We start from the raw sequence: 20,881 nt of genomic DNA, 5'->3' as shown, positions 1-20,881 counted from the left end.
GCAGTTACAGCAGATGCCAACACACACGATGGTGGACAGAACCAAGCCACTTTCTCCTTCCTCTCCTCTAGCAAGTAAATGATGGTATAAGATCCTCTGCAGGGTGGGTGGGGAAAGAACCATCTGTTTAATGCTGCCAACAACCCAAGGCAAGTGTCAGCATCGCCAATACTCAGATGAGCCTGGCTGCTGGCAGGAAGCAGGGAGGGACACACGCCTATCACTCTTTGAACTAGCCAGGGAGGAATTAGAGGTGGCAACCTCAGAACTCATCAAACTGAGCCTTGCTCTCCCTGGTGCAGGCTCCTAAGTAACCAGAGCAGCCACACAGCACAGAGCAGATGGAGAGGCCATGCAGGCTTCCTGGAAGTTTCCATCCTCAGGGCTGCTGGTTCCCTGAGTTCTGCATGACCTTTTAACTCACACAGGGACTATGTTGATGCTGTATTCAGAATCTCTAGGGTATCAGAGGTTATAAGAGAAGCTATAGTCAGACATACCCACAGATAAAATGTTTAGCAAAACTTTTGTTCTCAATATTGTTTGTTATATTTATTATTTGTTATTATTGTATATAGTTGTATTTGGTTTAGTTCTGTCTTATTTAGACAAAAAGGGGAGATATAGGGATAAGTCCCGCCCCTTAGGGGGCATGTTCGCTTCGGGCTAATGTCTGCCTATAAATTTGGTGAGCGTGCTCCCAGCCACTACTTCTGCTTTCCTGGTCTCCGCCGGAACGGTGGTTCTGTAAGTCTATTTCGCCATTAAAGCTGTGTATATATTTTTACAATCTGTCTGCATTCGTTTACGCCGTTACAGAGGCGCTTGGCCAGCGTCACCCTGAGAGAAGACTGCTCTGAATTCTTAGTTTCCTACCCCAGCAGCCGCACTGATGGGTCACTGAGATTCTGCTTAGTCAAAGAATGGGTAAGCAAACACACAGGGTCGCACTGATTTAAAACAAGCAACAAATGACAGCATTTACACCCACTGCTGTGGCTCCTCTTCCTGTTTCCAACCTGGCTTCTATTCTGGAGCAGGCTCAGTAATGCGGCTTAAGCCCCTAGAGTCCCATACCCCACTGCAGAAACCGCAGCCTGGTTCTGACATGCCTAATACATCCTTCTGTTTCGGCACGAAGCCGCTGAGTACCTGGGGAGAACCCAGAAGCCAGTGCCTCAGCTCATTACCAAGTGCACCCACATGAGAGAACGCAATTTACTCTGAGAACTGGTGAGTTTCCACCCAACAGATCCACAGTATCTCAGGCCGGCCTGAGGGCAGCTTACAGCAAGATTGTATTAACCTCCAAAGTCTGCTTTAAGCCCACCTTCACTGAGCCTGCCTAGGCATTGCCTCTGTAGATACAGGTCAAATCTGCCTCCTTCCCCAGGACAAGAGGAAAACATCAAGGCAAGCAAGACATACATGTGATGTTATGGGCTCATCACATGTGTTCTGGGATATAAGCTGCTAGGAAAGCCCAGGGAACAGGACTGCATGTGTGTTCTGTGAGGTTCTGAACACACGGATCAGGGAAGAAATAGGCATGTTCTTAACACCTATACTGGATAGGATGCTATGTTGGTTTTGTATTTCGATTTATCTTCTTACCGTCCCAATGAAAAATCAACAGATGTGGAGCCCCGGAGTTCAACTGTGGAAGTCTGAGGCTGCTCAACTGGAAAGCCAAAGGGTAGGTTTGATCCACAAATATCTTAGCTGCCCAAACTCATGGTTTTAGATAACTCAAAATGTCGTATGTCAAAGAACCCCCAAATGTTTGTATAAGGAGCCCACAGGACAGACATCTCTCTTGATGTCTCCTGGCAAGGCCCTTCTTCACCTGAATGATGGCTTATGAAGTGCCCTGTAGAGGACACCAATGTCATCTACTAACGATATCTAAGACGCTGCACAGTCTCTCACCCTGTGAGGCCTGTTCAAACACTAGGAAGTGCAGATTTGAAGGAATCCACTGAAACTCTAATGGAGACTGTGACCTCTGGAGCTGGTCCCAGGTTCACCTCCTCCGCTAGGCAGATGGTAGCTTGAAGCTCATTAGCATGGGCCTCTTCCTCAGAATTCCAGCTTGTAAAACTGGGACCTCAAACTTCAGAACTCTGACTGCTGGCCAGAAGAATGGGATCCGAGTCAGATGTCTGGGCCAGAGTGGAGACGTGACAATCTGAACTGTCACACCGTTCAGTTACTCTTGAAGAGGAGACTCCTTCCAGCGAAGACCAAAGACCACCACTGTCCCCACCAACTGAAGTAAGCCTGTCAATCACCTAGATAGGGAAACACTCCTCAGGAAAACCTACCCAACTATGGAGGTTAGTACAATGGCCTCTGGGCCACAAGCTGCCATCCTTTCTTAAGAGGGCTCCTTTGTAGTAAACCTTTCCTGTCCTCTTCAGTACACTGTGGGTCTCATGGGAGTTCTTTTGAGGGAGACAAGGGTAAGTTACTGAGGAAAAGATACTGAGGATACAGATACTAAGTTTCGGTGTCGTTTCTATGACCTGAAGTTTCCAGAAAGAGAACTTATTGCCTTCCTGGAACATTCTACAGATGAATTGACCAAAAGGACTTCAACAATGCTAAGATGTAACAGTGTTGCTGATTCTGAGACTATCTTGGGCTATCTTGGCCACCTTGAAGAGCCTTTTATTGCCCTTCTTTATACATGACCTAACGCTCTATTAGACCCATCTTTTCGAGATGTATGAAGTCAAAAGTTAAAAATGTCATCATTCTATTACCTATGTGAGGCTTTAGCAGCTTCGCTCTAACCTGACGTTCGTTCCTACAATGTATCATAAAATGTCTTGATTTATGACTTCTTTGTTCTCTTGCTACAAAAATATCACAAAACTCTTATGCTGGAACATAAAATTTGGGGTAAACTAAATCTGTGTTCTGGAACCATGGTCATTCATATTTGGCTCCAGAAAAAAATTAATTCCTATCCCCTTCAAGGTGAGAGCTGGGGGTTTTATGCCATAGCGGAAACCTGTTAGTGAGCAAACACTTCTCAGTCATGAGGACCCTTACACAGTCTGTTCCTACTTGTGTTTGAGATCTCCCATAATAAAAGCCAAGGGAACAACAGGCCTGGGCCCCGCCACTGCAGTGGGACACGGATTCCTGGACTACAGGGCTCTGCCACTGCAGACCCTCACACCCACCCTAAGACAGGGTGACAACCATTGCCACTTTCTCCATAGGACATGGACTGAGTTCTAGCAGTGCAATCGGCATGAGAACTCAGGTCCACTCTAAAACTTCATTTTCCACTAGAAGCTTCCTCTCCCTAGTGTTTTCTAGCAGCTGCTCACAGAGAAACCAAGGTGCAGTGTGGTCATGCAATCCCTGTAGAATCTGAGGACTAAATGCAGACCAGACCACCAAGACACAGGCAGCCCTTGCTCTGTTGGTGGGAAGAAAGGCTGCTCTTGCCATGCCTTCAGGACATATACTCTGAGAGGAGGAGTCAGCCAGCAGCCTGGGGCCACAGTGGAAAACAGGGAATGGCTGCAAGCTTCCCCTCCAATTCCTGGTTGAGCAGGGCCTTGGGGCTGTGGCCTTCCATCTTTCCAATACCACCAGCTATTGAGGCTCGAAAGAGCCCCAAGTTCCCCACACTTGAGAGCTTGTTGTCACACACTCTGCCCACCCCACACTTGACCACTGACCCTCAGGGTGGGAAGTGGCTCCTAGTCAGTCACCCATGTTTGCATCTCCAGACTTCAGCTGGAGTCTTTCATCTTCTCTCCCAGAGAGGTTCCCTCCAAAAGTCTCCAAATATCCAGTAACATCCGTGAGTGCTGTCAGCGAGTCATTAACCACCACTGAAAATAGGAAAGCCCTTCCCTCCTTGCAAGTCTCTCTGTAATCAGCAGTGACAGAGCCAAGAGACACCCGTGAAACACTTACCAGGGATCTGACTTCTAAGGAGGCAGCTCCATCAGGCACCAGAACCTGGGAAGCTGCTGCTGGAATACAATGAGACTCAGGCCAATTTGCATTTAAAACTCAGTTGGACTGCCAAGAGCCTGCATCCATCAGCTAAGAACAAAAGCTAACCTGGCCTTTTACCACTAGGAATTAGGGTGTGTTGCCATTTGCAAATATAGCATCCAGCAAGAAAAGCTAACCAGGCAGAAAGCCTGTGTGGTCCAGTGAGAACTCTCACTTTGCTCAAAGAGGTCAGTTAGCACTCAGACTTCCTCCTTAGCCTTACAAAAATCTGGTCAAGATGCACCATGTTCCCGCTAGTGCAGAACAGTAGCAAGCTAATGGGGAGGTGGAAACAGCCCCAGGGGAAGGGACACAGAACAAGACAAACACCCAGTTTAAGACTATTATCTCCTTTATTCAAAAAATAAATATTTCACTTTGAATCAACATATTTCAAATCCCATCAAGCACAGAGCAGAAATGCTGTCCCCTTAGGAAGTCGTGAGCAGGAGCAGGAGAGCATGTTGCAGGGATGGGAGGGAGGTGGCACTGATTCCAACCAACAGCCTCACCCAGAGAGTCCTCGGCTCCCCAGGCGCAGTTATGCATCAATTTCAGCAGAAAAAGAAACACACGCACACACACACACACACACACACACACACACACACACACTGAAGTCTGAAAGGCACATGAAGTGGACCATCAGGTGTATGGCACATTCACTGATAAAATATTCCCTATTCCCTCCCCCAAACAAGTAGAGAAATTTTTAGTCAAGTCAAAGAGCAGAGAAGATAGGGCCCTCCTGCTGAGAGCTCGGAGCTGTAGACATCTCTGCAGAGGAGAGCTGGAACAGAGGGGCTCACTCGGTGACTGCGGGGCGCGTAGCCACATACACGAACACCACGATCAGGAGCACCACCACAGCCAGGGTGGGCAGCACCACTGTGGTGATCTGCTGCCGGGCCTCCTGCATGGCCTGCTTCCGCTCCTTCTTGTCCTTGGATGTCTCCTTCTTTGGCTTCCCCTTGAGCTGACGCATCTTTGCTAGAGGATGCTGGGAAGATGCGTCCAGAGAGTTCCCGGAAGAAGGGCTGCAATCCTCTGTCCCGGGCCAGGAGCCTCTGCAAGGAGAACAACTGTGATCAGGAAGGAGTGGAACAAAGGGAATAAAAGAAACCTAGAGCTGGGGAGAGGACTCAGTGGGTAAATGATGACACCACATATATGAGGACTTATGTTCAGAACCCCAATACCCTTGTTATGCCAGGAATGGTTGCACATGTCAGTGACCCCAACACTGGGGAACAGAGAGAGGCAGCATAGTCAAAACAAAGAGTATGCAGATTTACAACTTGTAAGTCATGGGCAAGAACAGGTCATGACAAGGTCTGGGCCAAAGGCTACTTCATCCAAACCCTCCTGAGCACCTCCAAGTGCTGGGCACCCTCCAGAGCTGAGCTAGAAGTGGAGTCTGCTCAGATCCATGGTGTCCATGGTCTCACCATCCCTCAACCAGCGTCTGTCTTATGTTAGATTCTGAGGCTCATGGAGATGCTCAGGTGATTGGAAAATGAATAAGACCCTCAAATAACTATAGTACAGTTTCTCTACAAAACTCAGCTTCCTAGTTTTAAGCAACAGAAATATACTTTGGCTGATTCGAATTGAGAATTTCACTCAAAACTTTTGGTACCTCATAGATTCCTCAAAAAGCGAGAAGGCCAGCTCAGAAAATGGGCAGCATAAGGGATGCCATGATGCCATAATCCGAGCCCAGATCCAGTTCCCAATGCACAGGTGCTACAGTCTATGTCTTCTTCATACAGTAGTGCTACCGCCATGCTAGGAACACATGCAATGCTGACCTCATTGCCAGGCCCAGCTCTACACTGCACAGACAAGGATCAAGCTCAACATGTCCACAGTCCACATTCCCACTCTCACATCAGGCAGAGCAACCTCGGACACAGGGACGAGTCAGGGTCAGATTCAAGGCAAGATATAACACCCACGACGATGGCCATGACAACATCCAGGGGGCCCACAGCAGGTGAGGAAGGGCTATGCTCCAGGGCTCCTCTGACAAGGACTTTTATGCCAGAGACCATGCACTCAGTATTGTCTGGGGCTGTGGGGTGGCTTGTCAATGTCTTAATGAGCAAAAAGACATTCACACCCAAGTGACCCTGCTGGGTGGCAGAGAGTCAGGTCTTGATACCTCCCCTTTTCACTGTAAGGGAACTTAATCTCTAACTGTTCCTGTTCCCATCCAGCACCTGGGAGTGTGCTCCACCCCATCTTATGGGTAGGACGATGAGAATTGCTGTGCTCAGATGATGTAACATCAGCCCCAGCTAAGTAAGAAAGTTTGCCCCTCGCTTTCCAACACCTCCATAACACATCTAGGAATAGTGGGTACTAGCAAAAGCCACCAAGTGCTTCCCCAGTGGCCCAGTTATCACAGGTCCCTATCCAGCCTATGGTGCTGCTGAGAAGGGCTGAACCCTTGAGGGGCGGGGCCTAGGTCAGAGGCAAGCCCCTCCTCTTCCTCTCATGTTGCTGTCAATCAAAAGGTGACCAGTATTACTATCACAGGATCCTACCATGTTATGCAGGGGAAATCTAACTGAAACTTCAAACTGTGAGTCAAAACAAACCCCTTCTCTTCGTGGGTTAACTGTGTAGGGCATCCATTACAGGATGTTCTGCAATAGTGACTGCCCAGCACTGATGCTTTTAGTGACTGCCCAGCACTGTTTTGAAGTACAGAAAGTCCAGGCAAGAATTTCCACGAGACTTTGTGACACTGTGTTAAAGTTCACAAGAACAGTTGTTGGGCCTCTTCCTCAGGTCCTGACACCTCTCAACCATGAGATCCAGAGGGACAGGATGGGGAAAGCACGTATCTAGTCAGGGAGGGCTCCACCTGCCCCTGGTCAGGGATGGCACTGGCTGCATGAGACATTCCACACACCTGCACTTGACTCAGGCAGAGGATTGCCGCAGCCCAGACTTGGTGACGCCCATTGCCCTCTCCAAGCCTAGGGTAATGTTGTAGGTAGTGGGTTAAATCCATTACCTTTCTTTTGGACATGGGAGCTACCTACTCTGTTCTAACACCTCACTCGGGTCCTACAATTCACTCACCAACTTCTGTCATGGGGGTGGACAGGACCCGCCCCTTCCCACTTAAGACCCTGTCCCTGCCCTGCATTCTTGCAGGTGATTCTTTTCTTACTCTTTCCTGGTCACACCTGCTCGCCCTGCACCCCTACTTGGTAGAGATATTCTCAGCTCCTTCGGGGTCACACTCACCTTGGCTTTCTTACCTTAACAGCCTCACAAGTTCCTACCCTAGACTGTCCTATCCCTACTCTCTCTGATCCAGTAGATCCCCAAGTGTGGGATATTTCTACCGTCTTGGTTGCTACTCACCACCAGCCAATCCCATTGGACCTTAAGAACCCTCTTCCTTCCCTTCCAGAAATTTCCTATTCCTGAAATCCACTGCTGAGCTGTTAAGCCTATTATCACCCACCTTCTATCTCGGGGAATTTTAATTCCTATCGACTCACCCTGCAACACTCCCATCCTTCCCATGTGTAAGCATTCTGGTGCTTACCGTTTGCCTCATAAATGAGGCGGTTATTCCAATTCATCCAATAGTTAACAACCCATACAATCTCCTGTCTAACGTCCCTCCTGCCACCTCCCACTTTACTGCCCTGGACCTGAAAGAAGCCTTCTTTACTGTCCCTTTACACCCTGATGCATACTTCCTCTTTCCTGACTTCCGGTCCTCCAGACAGCTTATATGGACTGTTCTCCCTCAGGGTTTTCAGGATGGTCCCCATTATTTACTCGGGATCTATTGACCTTTGACCCTGGTCCTAGCACACTTCTCCAATAGGTTGGTGATCTTCTCTGCAGTCCCACATTGCCTCTGTTCTAACAGGCCACCTCTGTGCTCCTGAACTTCCTCAGATCCCTGGGATATCGAGTCTCACCAACTAAGGCTCAGCTGTGCTCTTCTACTGTGGTGTATTTGGGTGTTCAACTCAGACCAGGGTCTAAGACCCTCACCTCTGACAAGGTCCAGGCCCTGCGGGATTTACAGCCCCCAACCACAGGGGCTCAGATCCTCTCATTTTGGGTCCTGTTAGGGTTCTTCCGTCATTGGATCCCTAACTTTGCCATCACTCAAGCCTCTGTACCAGGCAGCCTCTCACCCACCAGGCCATTGTCCATCACCATTTCTCTCTACTGCAAGATGCCCTTTAACAGCCCCTGCTCTTGCTCTTCCAGACCCCATGAGACCTTACCTTCTCTATCCAGATGAGAGGTCAGGAGTGGCCACAGGAGTTCTAACCCAACAGGCTGGGCCTGAGAATCAGGCTGTCGTCTTTTTATTCAAACAGCTGGACCTCACCGTCTGTGGATGGCAACCATGCCTGAGAGCCCTGGCGGCAGCAGCTGAACTTACCCCGGAGGCTCCCAAGATCACCTTGTCCAGGCCGATCAAGGTATATTCCACCCACCGCCTCTCAGATCTTCTGAGACACTCCTCTCTCTCTCTCTCCTTGGGCCTTCACGAGTCCAAGTCTTTCACTTACTGTTTCTAGAAAACCCCCAAATTACCTTGGCCTCCAGTCCTGCCCTAAACCCTGCAACCCTCCTTCCTGTTGGCCTCACCCCATACCTCCTTCCTCTTACTCCTGCCCAGAGGCTGTGGAAGCTTTACGCTCACCTTGGCTGGTCTCCTAGACCAACAACTTACAAACCTCCAACTCGCCATGTTTGTTGATGGATGTTCTCTTACAGAGAACATAGGAAACCACCAGGTAGCATATGCAGAGGTCACTTCTACTAAAACAGTTGAAATGACCCGCCTGCCAACAGAAGCCTCTTTACAAAAGGCACCTGAGCACTCCAGCTAGCCAAAGGTCAACAGGCTAACATCTATACTGACTCTAAATTTGTCTTTTTTTTTTAAATTTATTTATTTATTAAGGATTTCTGCTAAATTTGTCTTTTTAATAGCCCATATCTACTTTGTCCTCTTGAGGGAAAGGGCCTTCCTCACTACCAAGGGCACTCTCATAGTTAAAGGACCCCTTAAAGCCAACCTCTTGGGAGTCCTCCAGCTCCCTGCAGAAGTAGCCATGATCCACTACCGGGGACACCAGTCCTCCAAGGACCCAGTGGCCTTAGGCAATGCCAAGGCTGACTCAATAGTCCAGGGTCTGACCTTCAGACCCTTGGATCAACAGAACATATTTTGTTTCTGACTCCCTCCTTCCAGCCCTGTCATCACCCAGGAGACTGGGCGAACTCATAAGAAAATGGGCCACACAAAGGATTGCTGGTTCTTCTTACATCACCGTCTCACCCTCCCTCAAAACCAGGAGTGTCCATCATTTCAGACATCCACCAGACCTACACATAGGCCCCAGAGCTTTGTTCCATAACTTAGGGCCCCTCTCTGACCCCACCCATCTCCGAGATCGTATTTTCCAGGTTCACTCCTCCGGCTGTGGGGCAGTAGATATGGAGAGAGGAAAGGGAACTGAAGAGAAATGCTCACCGCTCCTTGCAGGGCTCAGGAAAGCCAAGGTCAGTGTTGAGAAGACAACTAAGACAGATCTAAGTTGCACGCACTGGTCACTGCACCATGCCTGTTGTGGAGGATTTCAGTGGGGGATGAGATGGGTTGAGACCAACAATTGCAGGTTGTTATTGATGTCCCAAACTTGTTCTCACTTGTCTAAGTAACAGCGTGCTTTGGAACGTAACTGAGTATGCTGATTCCTTCCTGGAGAGAATTTGGCCATGAAAAACAAACTGGCTGAACACACTCAATGCACAGCTGATGACCACGTGGCATGGACACCTTCATCATCTCCTGAACCGTAAAGAGAGAGGGCACATTTTGGAAAGTGAAGTGCAGACAGCTTGAAGTTCTGCTAGAGGACTCTGTGTGACAAAAAGGGGTTTCTGGTTTTATCTTAATAAGAGGATAAGCAGGGGGTGTTTGGGGCTTAGCAGAATGGAAGAAAATCCTCTTGCTAAAGATGGAAATGGAAGGAGCAGAAATGAGAACATTTTTCAAGGAAGAGAGGAAAAGCAGAGTAAAGAACACAGGAAAGAAGCTGATGAAGAGAGGCAGAATCATGGGTATGTCCTGAGGACACAGAGGGCCAGGTCTATACTGCAGGGGACACCGACGGTCAGGTCTACACTGCAGGAGACACAGGAAGGCCAGGTCTACACTGCAGGAGCCACAGAGGGCCAGGTCTACACTGCAGGAGCCACAGGAAGGTCAGGTCTACACTGCAGGAGCCACAGGAAGGTCAGGTCTACACTGCAGGAGGCACAGAGGGCCAGGTCTACACTGCAGGAGACACAGAGGGCCAGGTCTACACTGCAGGAGTCACAGGAAGGTCAGGTCTACACTGCAGGAGACACAGAGGGTCAGGTCTACACTGCAGGAGACACAGGAAGGTCAGGTCTACAGTGCAGGAGACACAGAGGGTCAGGTCTACACTGCAGGAGACACAGGAAGGTCAGGTCTACACTGCAGGAGACACAGAGGGCCAGGTCTACACTGCAGGAGCCACAGGAAGGTCAGGTCTACACTGCAGGAGACACAGAGGGCCAGGTCTACACTGCAGGAGACACAGAGGGCCAGGTCTACACTGCAGGGGACACAGAGGGCCAGGTCTACACTGCAGGAGCCACAGGAAGGTCAGGTCTACACTGCAGGAGACACAGAGGGCCAGGTCTACACTGCAGGAGACACAGAGGGTCAGGTCTACACTACAGGAGCCACAGAGGGCCAGGTCTACACTGCAGAAGACACAGAGGGCCAGGTCTACACTGCAGGAGCCACAGGAAGGTCAGGTCTACACTGCAGGAGACACAGAGGGCCAGGTCTACACTGCAGGAGACACAGGAAGGTCAGTTCTACACTGCAGGAGACACAGAGGGTCAGGTCTACACTGCAGGAGCCACAGAGGGTCAGGTCTACACTGCAGGAGCCACAGAGGGTCAGGTCTACACTGCAGGAGACACAGAGGGCCAGGTCTACACTGCAGGAGACACAGGAAGGTCAGGTCTACACTGCAGGAGACACAGAGGGCCAGGTCTACACTGCAGGAGACACAGAGGGCCAGGTCTACACTGCAGGAGCCACAGGAAGGTCAGGTCTACACTGCAGGAGCCACAGGAAGGTCAGGTCTACACTGCAGGAGACACAGAGGGTCAGGTCTACACTGCAGGAGACACAGAGGGTCAGGTCTACACTGCAGGAGACACAGAGGGCCAGGTCTACACTGCAGGAGACACAGAGGATCAGGTCTACACTGCAGGAGACACAGAGGGTCAGGTCTACACTGCAGGAGACACAGAGGGTCAGGTCTACACTGCAGGAGACACAGATGGTCAGGTCTACACTACAGGAGACACAGAGGGCCAGGTCTACACTGCAGGAGACACAGGAAGGTCAGGTCTACACTGCAGGAGACACAGGAAGTTCAGGTCTACACTGCAGGAGTCACAGGAAGGTCAGGTCTACACTGCAGGAGACACAGAGGGTCAGGTCTACACTGCAGGAGACACAGGAAGGTCAGGTCTACACTGCAGGAGTCACAGGAAGGTCAGGTCTACACTGCAGGAGACACAGGAAGGTCAGGTCTACACTGCAGGAGACACAGAGGGTCAGGTCTACACTGCAGGAGACACAGAGGATCAGGTCTACACTGCAGGAGACACAGGAAGGTCAGGTCTACACTGCAGGAGACACAGGAAGGTCAGGTCTACACTGCAGGAGACACAGGAAGGTCAGGTCTACACTGCAGGAGACACAGGAAGGTCAGGTCTACACTGCAGGAGACAAAGAGGGTCAGGTCTACACTGCAGGAGACACAGAGGATCAGGTCTACACTGCAGGAGACACAGAGGGTCAGGTCTACACTGCAGGAGACACAGGAAGACCAGGTCTACACTGCAGGAGTCACAGGAAGGTCAGGTCTACACTGCAGGAGACACAGAGGGTCAGGTCTACACTGCAGGAGACACAGGAAGGCCAGGTCTACACTGCAGGAGTCACAGGAAGGTCAGGTCTACACTGCAGGAGACACAGGAAGGTCAGGTCTACACTGCAGGAGACACAGGAAGGTCAGGTCTACACTGCAGGAGACACAGGAAGGTCAGGTCTACACTGCAGGAGACACAGGAAGGTCAGGTCTACACTGCAGGAGACAAAGAGGGTCAGGTCTACACTGCAGGAGACACAGAGGATCAGGTCTACACTGCAGGAGACACAGAGGGTCAGGTCTACACTGCAGGAGACACAGGAAGGCCAGGTCTACACTGCAGGAGTCACAGGAAGGTCAGGTCTACACTGCAGGAGACACAGAGGGTCAGGTCTACACTGCAGGAGACACAGGAAGGCCAGGTCTACATTGCAGGAGTCACAGGAAGGTCAGGTCTACACTGCAGGAGACACAGGAAGGTCAGGTCTACACTGCAGGAGACACAGGAAGGTCAGGTCTACACTACAAGAGACGCGAGCAGAGTGGTTCTCTCAGGAGGAGACATGGGGGCTGTCCATACTGAAAAAGAGAGGAGGGATGGTTCTGCCTGCCTGGAGGGGATATAGGAGGCTCCTATGTCTCCTCCAGTGTAGACCTGGCCTTCCTGTGTGCCAGGACAAGTTAGCTGCAGTTAGGAGGCAGGTCTAAGGAAAGGAGGCTTAAAATGACATGGGATTTCCCTCTCTATGCTGGGGACCCCAAGTGCTAGCCTGAGGGCCTGAATTGGGTGATCTCCTGGGCCAGGGCTGCACCTTGCAGACACTGCAAATGGATAGTTTTCTTCCTGCAGAAGCGGAGCAATTGGCCTCAGTTCTGAACTCTGAGATCAGGAGGAGTCACTGTGCTGGTCAAGCTCTGCATGTGAAGTGAGAAGAAACTACAGAAGCTATTCAGTGTCCTGAGACAAAAGCAGGGGAGCCAAGACATGGTGGGAATCAGGAACAGAAAGGCAGCTTCACTCAGGGAGGACCCAACTCTCACAGGGCCTCTGTCCTGAGGTTACTGGCATTTGTTTCGGTAGTAATAAATGCCTTCACCTTGACGTGACTCTGATGTTCTGCCCTGATTTAAATATTCCCCCAGAGCTCCCAGATTACCCAAAGAGGGAGATACACAACCCACTGCCAACCCACGAGGTTTGCCTACAAGCCTGCACGGGCACCACCCTGTGGGCACACACCACACACCTTTCTGCCCTTAGCTCTCTTTAGGGCCTTGCCATTTCTGAAGGTGTCCCCCAACAGCTCAGGCCTGCCTTCACCCACACTCTTACTAACTGCGCCCCCAGTAGAGTTCCCCTACACACAGGCAGTTACATTCTTTAATCAACGTTTTTTTCCAGTAAGAGATCACAATGCACATACCTGACGTACCCAGTAAGACGGAAGTTGATGCTACCAGTTGGTCACCCGCAGCCTCTGGCTCCCTTCACCAAGGAAACGGAAACATCACAAACACTGAGTTCTCCCTGATTCTATTGGGACTTCATAGGCTATGTCCCACACCCACCAACGGAAGCCCATGGCAACAGGCCAACCCTGGAGCTTTCTAAGAGGTCAGTGGGAGGAGCCTGGAGGTAGGGGTATATGCAGGAGATGAGAAACTGCTACGGTTATGGTTTTGCTCAATTATAACTATCTAGCCTCCCATACGTGTGCACATTGATGGATACATATATATGTTGTATGTTCTACAATGACCTCTTTCCCTCCACTTCAGAGATCATAATGTATACGACACTAAAACCCAGTAGGGGAAACCGTGGTGATATTTTGTTTGTGCTTTAACAAATAAAGCTTGAAAAAAACCAAAACAAATAAAGCTTGCCTGAAGATCAGAGTGCAGAGCTAGACACACTAGTTAGTCATAGAGGCCAGCCAGTGGTGGTACACACCTTTAATCCCAGCACTTGGGAGACGGGCAGATGGATTGCTGTGAGTTCAAGGCCACTGTGGGCCACACAAGATTGAATCAACCTAAAAGAGAAACAGGGTAAAGCAATGGTGGTTCACACCTTTAATCCCAGCACTAGGAAGGTGGAGATGGGAAGGGATATGGCTGGGCAGAGAGAGGAGTATGTGGTGGGAGGAGACAGGAGCTCAGGATTCAGTCTGAGGTTTCATAGAGATTCAGTCTGAGTACTTATAGGGACAGGATCACCCCTTTGGACTGAGGATTCAGTAGAGGTAAGAACCAGTGGCTGGTTGCTCTGCTTCTCTGATCTTTCAGCTTTTACCCCTATAACTGACTCCAGGTTTTTATTAAGACCAATTAAATTCGCACTACACCATGCTACAGGAAACAGCTGGAAATAAGAGCCTGGTTGAGGTCAGGGCTGAGCCTCAGTTCTGCCGCATGCATGGAGTCACAAGAATCCAGGCAAGACACTAGATTTTTCACAACCTGATTATCCTCTGTTGATTGGGTATGAAGGCTGCTTTGTAGAGTTCCTGAAACACTAGAACCAACCTACTACTAGACGTGTCCAGGGTACTCAATGGGCCAAAGCGGAGCCCAGTGAACAGCACATGGAAGCTTACTACCCAGAAAGGCTGTCCTTGACCTGAGGGTGGACACTCGGAAGATTGTTACCCAGAGAGTTGTCCTTGACCTGAGGGTGGACACTCGGAAGATTGTTACCCAGAGACTTGTCCTTGACCTGAGGGTGGACATTAGGAAGATTGTTACCCAGAGAGGCTGTCCTTATACCTGAGGGTGGACACTTAGAAGATTGTTACCCAGAGAGTTGTCCTTGACCTGAGGCTGGACACTCAGAAGATTGTTACCCAGAGAGGCTGTCCTTGTGCCTGAGTTGGACACTGTTGTTTTTTAATTGACCGTATAACCTATGGGAGACAGAATCCTCAGTGCTTTATTGTCTCCTAGTCAGAAACCAGCTGCTGGGCAGATGTGCTCAAAGGCTGGTTCCTGCCTTCAAGAGCAGGCTCTGCAGAACAAAGTTGTTACTTCCAGCTCCCTTCATCCCAGATCGACTAAACCCTCTTCCTGAACACTGAAGCCTGAGCATTTAAAACCCTGCTGAGGGACTGGAGGACAGCGCCACAGTCAAAGTGAGCAATGCTCTTGCAAAGAACCTGAGTTCCATTTTCAGCACCCACAGGGCAGCTCCAATGCCTGCGACTCCTTCTTCAGAGAATCTGATGCCCTCTTCTGACCTCCACAGACACACCTGTATGCACCTGCTCACACCCACATGGAGTCTGATGCCCTCTTCTGACCTCCACAAACACACCCGTACACACCTGCTCACACCCACAGTCTGATGCCCTCTTCTGACCTCCACAAACATACCCGTACACACCTGCTCACACCCACACAGTCTGATGCCCTCTTCTGACCTCCACAGACACACCCATACACACCTGCTCACACTCACAGTCTGATGCCCTTTTCTGACCTCCACAGACACACCTGTACACACCTGCTCACACTCACACAGTCTGATGCCCTCTTCTGACCTCCACAAACACACCCGTACACACCTGCTCACACTCACAGTCTGATGCCCTCTTCTGACCTCCACAAACACACCCGTACACACCTGCTCACACTCACACAGTCTGATGCCCTCTTCTGACCTCCACAAACACACCCGTACACACCTGCTCACACCCACACAGAGACACATTCACATAATTTATAAAAACTTAAACTGACAGATCTTCAAAATGAGCCATGTTGCTTAATACAGACCATATTTTGGTAGATTAGTGCCAAAAGTTGCATGTTGAAATGATAATATTTTGGATACCCAGAAAGTTGTCTTCACCTGTTCCCTGTCTTAATTTGGCTCCTAGGAGCATTTTCATTCCCTCAGTAGCTTGCACAACACTGTCGTAGACACTGCTGAGCTTGAACGGTGCTATAAGGAGCCTTAGACTCTGCCCTCCTGGAAATGTCAGCAACACGGGCTTCACCCACCACAGTGACAGCTCCCCAGGGTTTTCATGGCCCAGCGCCACTGGCTCTCCCAAGCTCCTAAAGCGGCATGACCCATGGCCACCAACACACTGGGCACCTATACTCACAACTAATCCCGTACTTCCCCATGGGCACCCACGACCGCCGTCACACTGGGCACCTATACTCACAATCAATCCCGTACTTCCCCTTGGGCACCCTCTTCTGGGCACCATCAGCTGCCACAGCCCGTCCCACCCTTGGTCAGCTCTCACTCATAACCTTCCCGACACTCTCCAGGCAGAAGAAACGGCTCCTTATCTGTGACCTCATGACTCAATCTGTGCCTTTACAAGAGCCCTCGCTGGTGGCCACTGCCTCACTGGCTGGGCCTCTGCCACTTGCTCCCAACTTCTCGGGGACGGCAAATGAATCCCCTGGGCTGTCGGGAAACGCTGAGAGTAACAGGCACTTAGCAGAAATGTGCTGGATGGAGGACGAAGGCCTAACTGAGGCAGTTCTTCAGCAAACCGTCAGAATGGGAAGACTCAGGTAGGAACTATGGACCACTTTGAGCCCTCGCTTCACACTGACCATGGCCCCTAGGATCGCCACTTCTACTATTCTACATGATGGAAGAAATTCAGATCAGCACAATGAACTTTCCAAGTTTAAAGACTGTGAGGGAACCAGCACAAGGTCAAGTCCGGTGAAAATCCACAATAAACATGCATGAAACATTTAATGAGCAATAACTGACTAAGATCTGAACTCAGGACAGACTGAAAGCAGCTCACCCTCTTTGTTACTCCATGGGGCCACCAGTCACCCACAACTGAGAACAGTAGCTGCCGCTTCCCAGGCACGCCCTCCCCAATAGCACTCTACAAACAGGCAGACCGGAAACTGAGGCTGGGAGCTGCAGGCCCCGAGTCCCAAACAGGCCCAGCTGCTCCATGCAGCTGCTCCATGCAGCTGCTCCAAGACGGCCCGCAGCATCCTCTCCACAAGCCTCTGGACTACCTGTCCTGTTCATCGGCTCTACAGTCTGAGGCCACAGGAAGAACGTGAGGCCTGCAGGCTGTCTCACTTGCTACGGACAGAGTCCAGCTCAAGGCAGGCTTGTGCTGATGTCGAGAGCACCAGGCCAGAAAGCTCTCTGCAGAGACACCACTTACGTCATTGTGAGCCCGAGAATCCTGCTGGTGCCTAGGCTGCAGCGCGAGGTAAAAAGCCAGGCTACATCCTGTCATAGTGAGTACGAACTCAAGGCAGCTCCAAACCCCTGTGGGTCAGTGTAGCTTTCTCTGGCCAGCACTACACTGACAAGGGCCAGCACGGAGACAGCCCAGAATTGGAGTTGTGCTCACCAATCACAGCTTGATCTGGCCTGGAGTCCATAGTAAGAAGCTGAGGACTATGGCAACTGTATCTGACCACTCAACACATGGAAAGTTCAGGAACCAGGTCCCGGGCAGATGGCTGGCCTGTTCTCAGTGTAGGTCTCATTGCTCAATACCAAAGAAGGTAGTTTATGGAGCCGCCTAAGACCTGCATGGCCTTTTTCTCCTACTGTGTACTGGGATTCCTTCACTCCACCCTTCCACAGAGTAGGGGCAAGGGGCAGGCAGGTTGCTAGGGAGACTGAGAAAGAGACTCCGGCTGAGCTTCTGCAGCTAACCTAAGTGCTTTCCTGGGAACACACAAGAACAAACAGTGAGGGCCATGCAGGAGCCTGCTCCTCCATCCCCTCTGGCTAACAGGCCAGAGGGTGTGTGTGTGTGTGTGTGTGTGTGTGTGTGTGTGTGTGTGTGTTGTAGGAGATTAGGACTACACACAGAAGCACACCTCACAGTGAGGGCAGAAGGACCAAGAAAACATAAAATTTGACAACACCAGAAACAGTCATGCCTAAAGAGAAGTCCCAGGACACAGGAGAATCTGGGGGCTGCTGAACAGAAGCATCCAGGGTTCTCAGTGCCTTGGGCAGGTTACATGTCTTAGAAACTGGGGTTTGCAAAGTGCTTTCATGTGCACTATCCCTCTTATCCTCACAGCCACTCTGTGTGGCATTTGCAATAAGAAAAGACAACACACACACAGCAATCGGGTACACGGCAGGGTCTCAGCCCTAGCCCAGTAATTCTAGGGATGGCGACTCTGGCCGAACACTTAGCCTCTTAGACCTTCAATTATTTCATTGCAAATCAGAGATAAAAATACTTCTCATCCAAATATTTCTTGACTCGGACAATGGCAAGGAGCCAGCTATGAACCACGTGGGCAGAAATGTTGCCCTAGGTAGCAAGTGCTCTTCCTTCACAGGGGATGTGAGAAGACAGACACCCAGCCTCCAGGAAGCTGCTAACTTTCTGCCAATGGTGGCAGAGGGATTCAAAAGAAAGTGAGCCTGGACCAGAGCCTAGAAGAAGGTGAGGAACAGCCCGTCAAGATCTCTGGGACGACCTTCCAGGTGGGCAGCAGAGCAAAGTCAGTCCCTCTGGTGGGCATGTCGGGCACACCGTAGCATGACAGAGCGGCCAGTGAGGCTGCAGAGGGCAGGAGAGTATCATGGGGAACGATCAGAAAGTGGGAGCAGGCCAAGGGCACATGAGGCCCCAGGAGCCATCTGCTAACATTTTATAATAAGGACTCTATAGAAAAACTCACTAGAGGCAAAGACTGAAACAAGGGACTCAGCTGAAACTAACAAACCCTTCACGCATGGTATGGGGACTTGGTCCAGAGCGAGGGCAGATGTGGTCACATGCTGGGTGCACTTAGAGAGGCCAACAGACGGGGAGAGCGGCATGAAAAAGAAACAGTCCAAAGTCTAGTCTGAGCAACAGAGCTCGGTAGGGAAGACACTGGAGGTGTGGGGGATACAGAGAAATAGGAACCTGGATGTGTGAGTCAACTCTAAGATCCTGACAGACCACATCAAGACCCTGAGTAGGCAGCTGGACAGGACCCAACCTTCGGTTCAAGGAGCTGGTCTGGATTCAGGAGATAATGGAAGATGAAATGTGGTCACAGAAAGTTCATGAGTAGCCGCAGGCCAAAACAGAGTCTGAGAACCAAGCCCTGCCGCCAACCAATGCTTGGAGCTTGGGGAGTTAAAAGGAACTGGTAAGAGATAAAAGAGAATCAGGAAAAAATGGGTAAGAGCAGGGTGCCCTGGAAGCCAATTGAAGAAGGGGTTTGGGGAAGAAGGAGTGCCCACTTGATGTGACCACAGGTGGGTCATCAGAGCCTCTGAGCAGCTGTGGTGGGGGCAGGCAGGCAGGGAGAGGGAGTAGGGGAAGTCACAGAGCACCTGTTCAAGAAGGGCATGGAACTGCTGGAGAGCTGTGGTGGCTGAGGCATAGCATCCTAAAACAAGGTGAGCCAGCTGCTACCGTCAGCAAACACTACCATATCCTCAGCTCTCCCACGCCCACTAAGCCACAGCCCTCCCTTTTCAGTCTGAGTTATCACCACATTTCCCAGACTAGCTTACAACTGCATAACTCGCCTGCTTATGAAAAAATCTTGGCCCAGAGGTGTCCGAGTATTGAAGGGGAGACCTCACGAGCACAGGCTGGTCTCACAGACATCTCCCATGATCGATTGAGTGAGCTGAGGTCAAAGCTGGGGCCCCAGAGGAACCCTGAACCAGTGGACAGAAGTTACAGGGGGCTAGCCTGGACTACTTTTGAAGCAGGGAGCTCTCCATCTCTAGAAGAGGTCAAAGGAGGCAGAAGAGGAACTGCAGGCTGCAGAAGAAATTCTACAGTTGGGTCACAGGCCCACGATAGCTGCTGTTCTCCCTATTCTGGAGCATTCTCTACCTGATAAACAGGTTTCCTTGAGACAGAAAGGACATCACATGTATGAAGGTACCCAGGAGTGTGACCAGCTCTTCCACGCTGCCATTCCTCAGTGACAAATCCTTATGCAAACCCACAGCACCTCAGCTTCACCCGATATTCAGTTAGACACTTTAAGACAGCAGGCACACCATGCTAGACCAACTCATCCCTGGCCAATGACAGCTCAACTCTACAACAGCTTAGGACTAAAGCCAGGTTCCAGGGAGACTTCATGAACAGGTGCAGACTGGCCAACCGCATGTATTTAGTTTAAGACAACATTTCTCTAATTTCTCCATCTGAAATAGACAGAACAGAGTGGTCATCCTTCTTTAAAGGCCAGGTTTGGAGCACAGGCAGCCAAAGAATAAAACTCCATTTTGTCTGCTCTATTGTCTTCAAATGTCAAGGCATCATCTATAACATTAGCCTTATTTGTACAGTGTCAGACATCACGATGAAGCCATCCGTGGCTCCCACTGACCCCTGACAACATCCTTGGGTCCCCAGCTCTCCCTGGGCACCAGGCCCTCGTCCCAGAGACAAAAAGCCAGTTTAAAGGTTCAAGAATTGGCCCAGACATCAGAGCACAAACAGGTAGTGGATCAGTGTCAAACCTGAGCAGACTGGCTCCATGGCCTTTGCTTCACTAATAAGCTTGTTAAATTCTCATCCAACACTATCCATGGTTAATATTCTTTATATGTCATTTCTCCCAGATCAAAAATGCTCCTCAAGAGGACATGCACATCATGCTGTGGTGCTATCTCACCCAAAGCAGATGCACTATGGGGTACCCCAAATAAGAACACTATAATTTGACTAGAACCTGTCAGCCCATCCCTGTGTTTCTAAGGCCAGATCTGGGCACACTCCCCTCTCCTTTCTAGACATGAGCGCACCCCTCAGTTCTTACAGACATGCTCCCCTTTCCTTTCTAGACATGAACACAGCCCTCGGTTCTTACAGGCACAGACTTCATCAACAACCAAAATACCACAAGCATCAGTGTCTAGTGAACCTTTAAAATGAAAAATCCATCTCTAA

The 20,881-nt window shown here is 50.3% G+C and overlaps 1 protein-coding gene across 5 annotated transcripts in view; it reads right to left on the bottom strand.

The window, feature by feature from the left end:
- Positions 1–4,357: 4,357 nt before the first annotated feature.
- Smco4 (single-pass membrane protein with coiled-coil domains 4) overlaps positions 4,358–20,881 on the bottom strand; it is a 57,066-nt gene continuing 40,542 nt past the window's right edge. For 4 of the 5 annotated variants that reach the window (XM_041657415.1, XM_041657414.1, XM_041657416.1 and 1 more), the window contains one exon: positions 4,358–5,090. In XM_041657415.1, the coding sequence (XP_041513349.1) occupies positions 4,829–5,008 (180 nt within the window). In that variant the 5' untranslated portion in view covers positions 5,009–5,090 and the 3' untranslated portion in view covers positions 4,358–4,828. Of the gene's footprint in view, positions 5,091–8,291; positions 8,407–20,881 lie in introns of those variants that run through there. The other variant, XM_041657419.1, reaches the window with a different exon arrangement.

Source organism: Microtus oregoni, unplaced genomic scaffold (assembly GCF_018167655.1).
Source record: "Microtus oregoni isolate MIOR12 unplaced genomic scaffold, Mior012 000008F_ref0000371, whole genome shotgun sequence".
Classification (NCBI taxonomy): domain Eukaryota; kingdom Metazoa; phylum Chordata; class Mammalia; order Rodentia; family Cricetidae; genus Microtus; species Microtus oregoni.
This window is presented reverse-complemented; position numbering and strand designations above follow the sequence as displayed.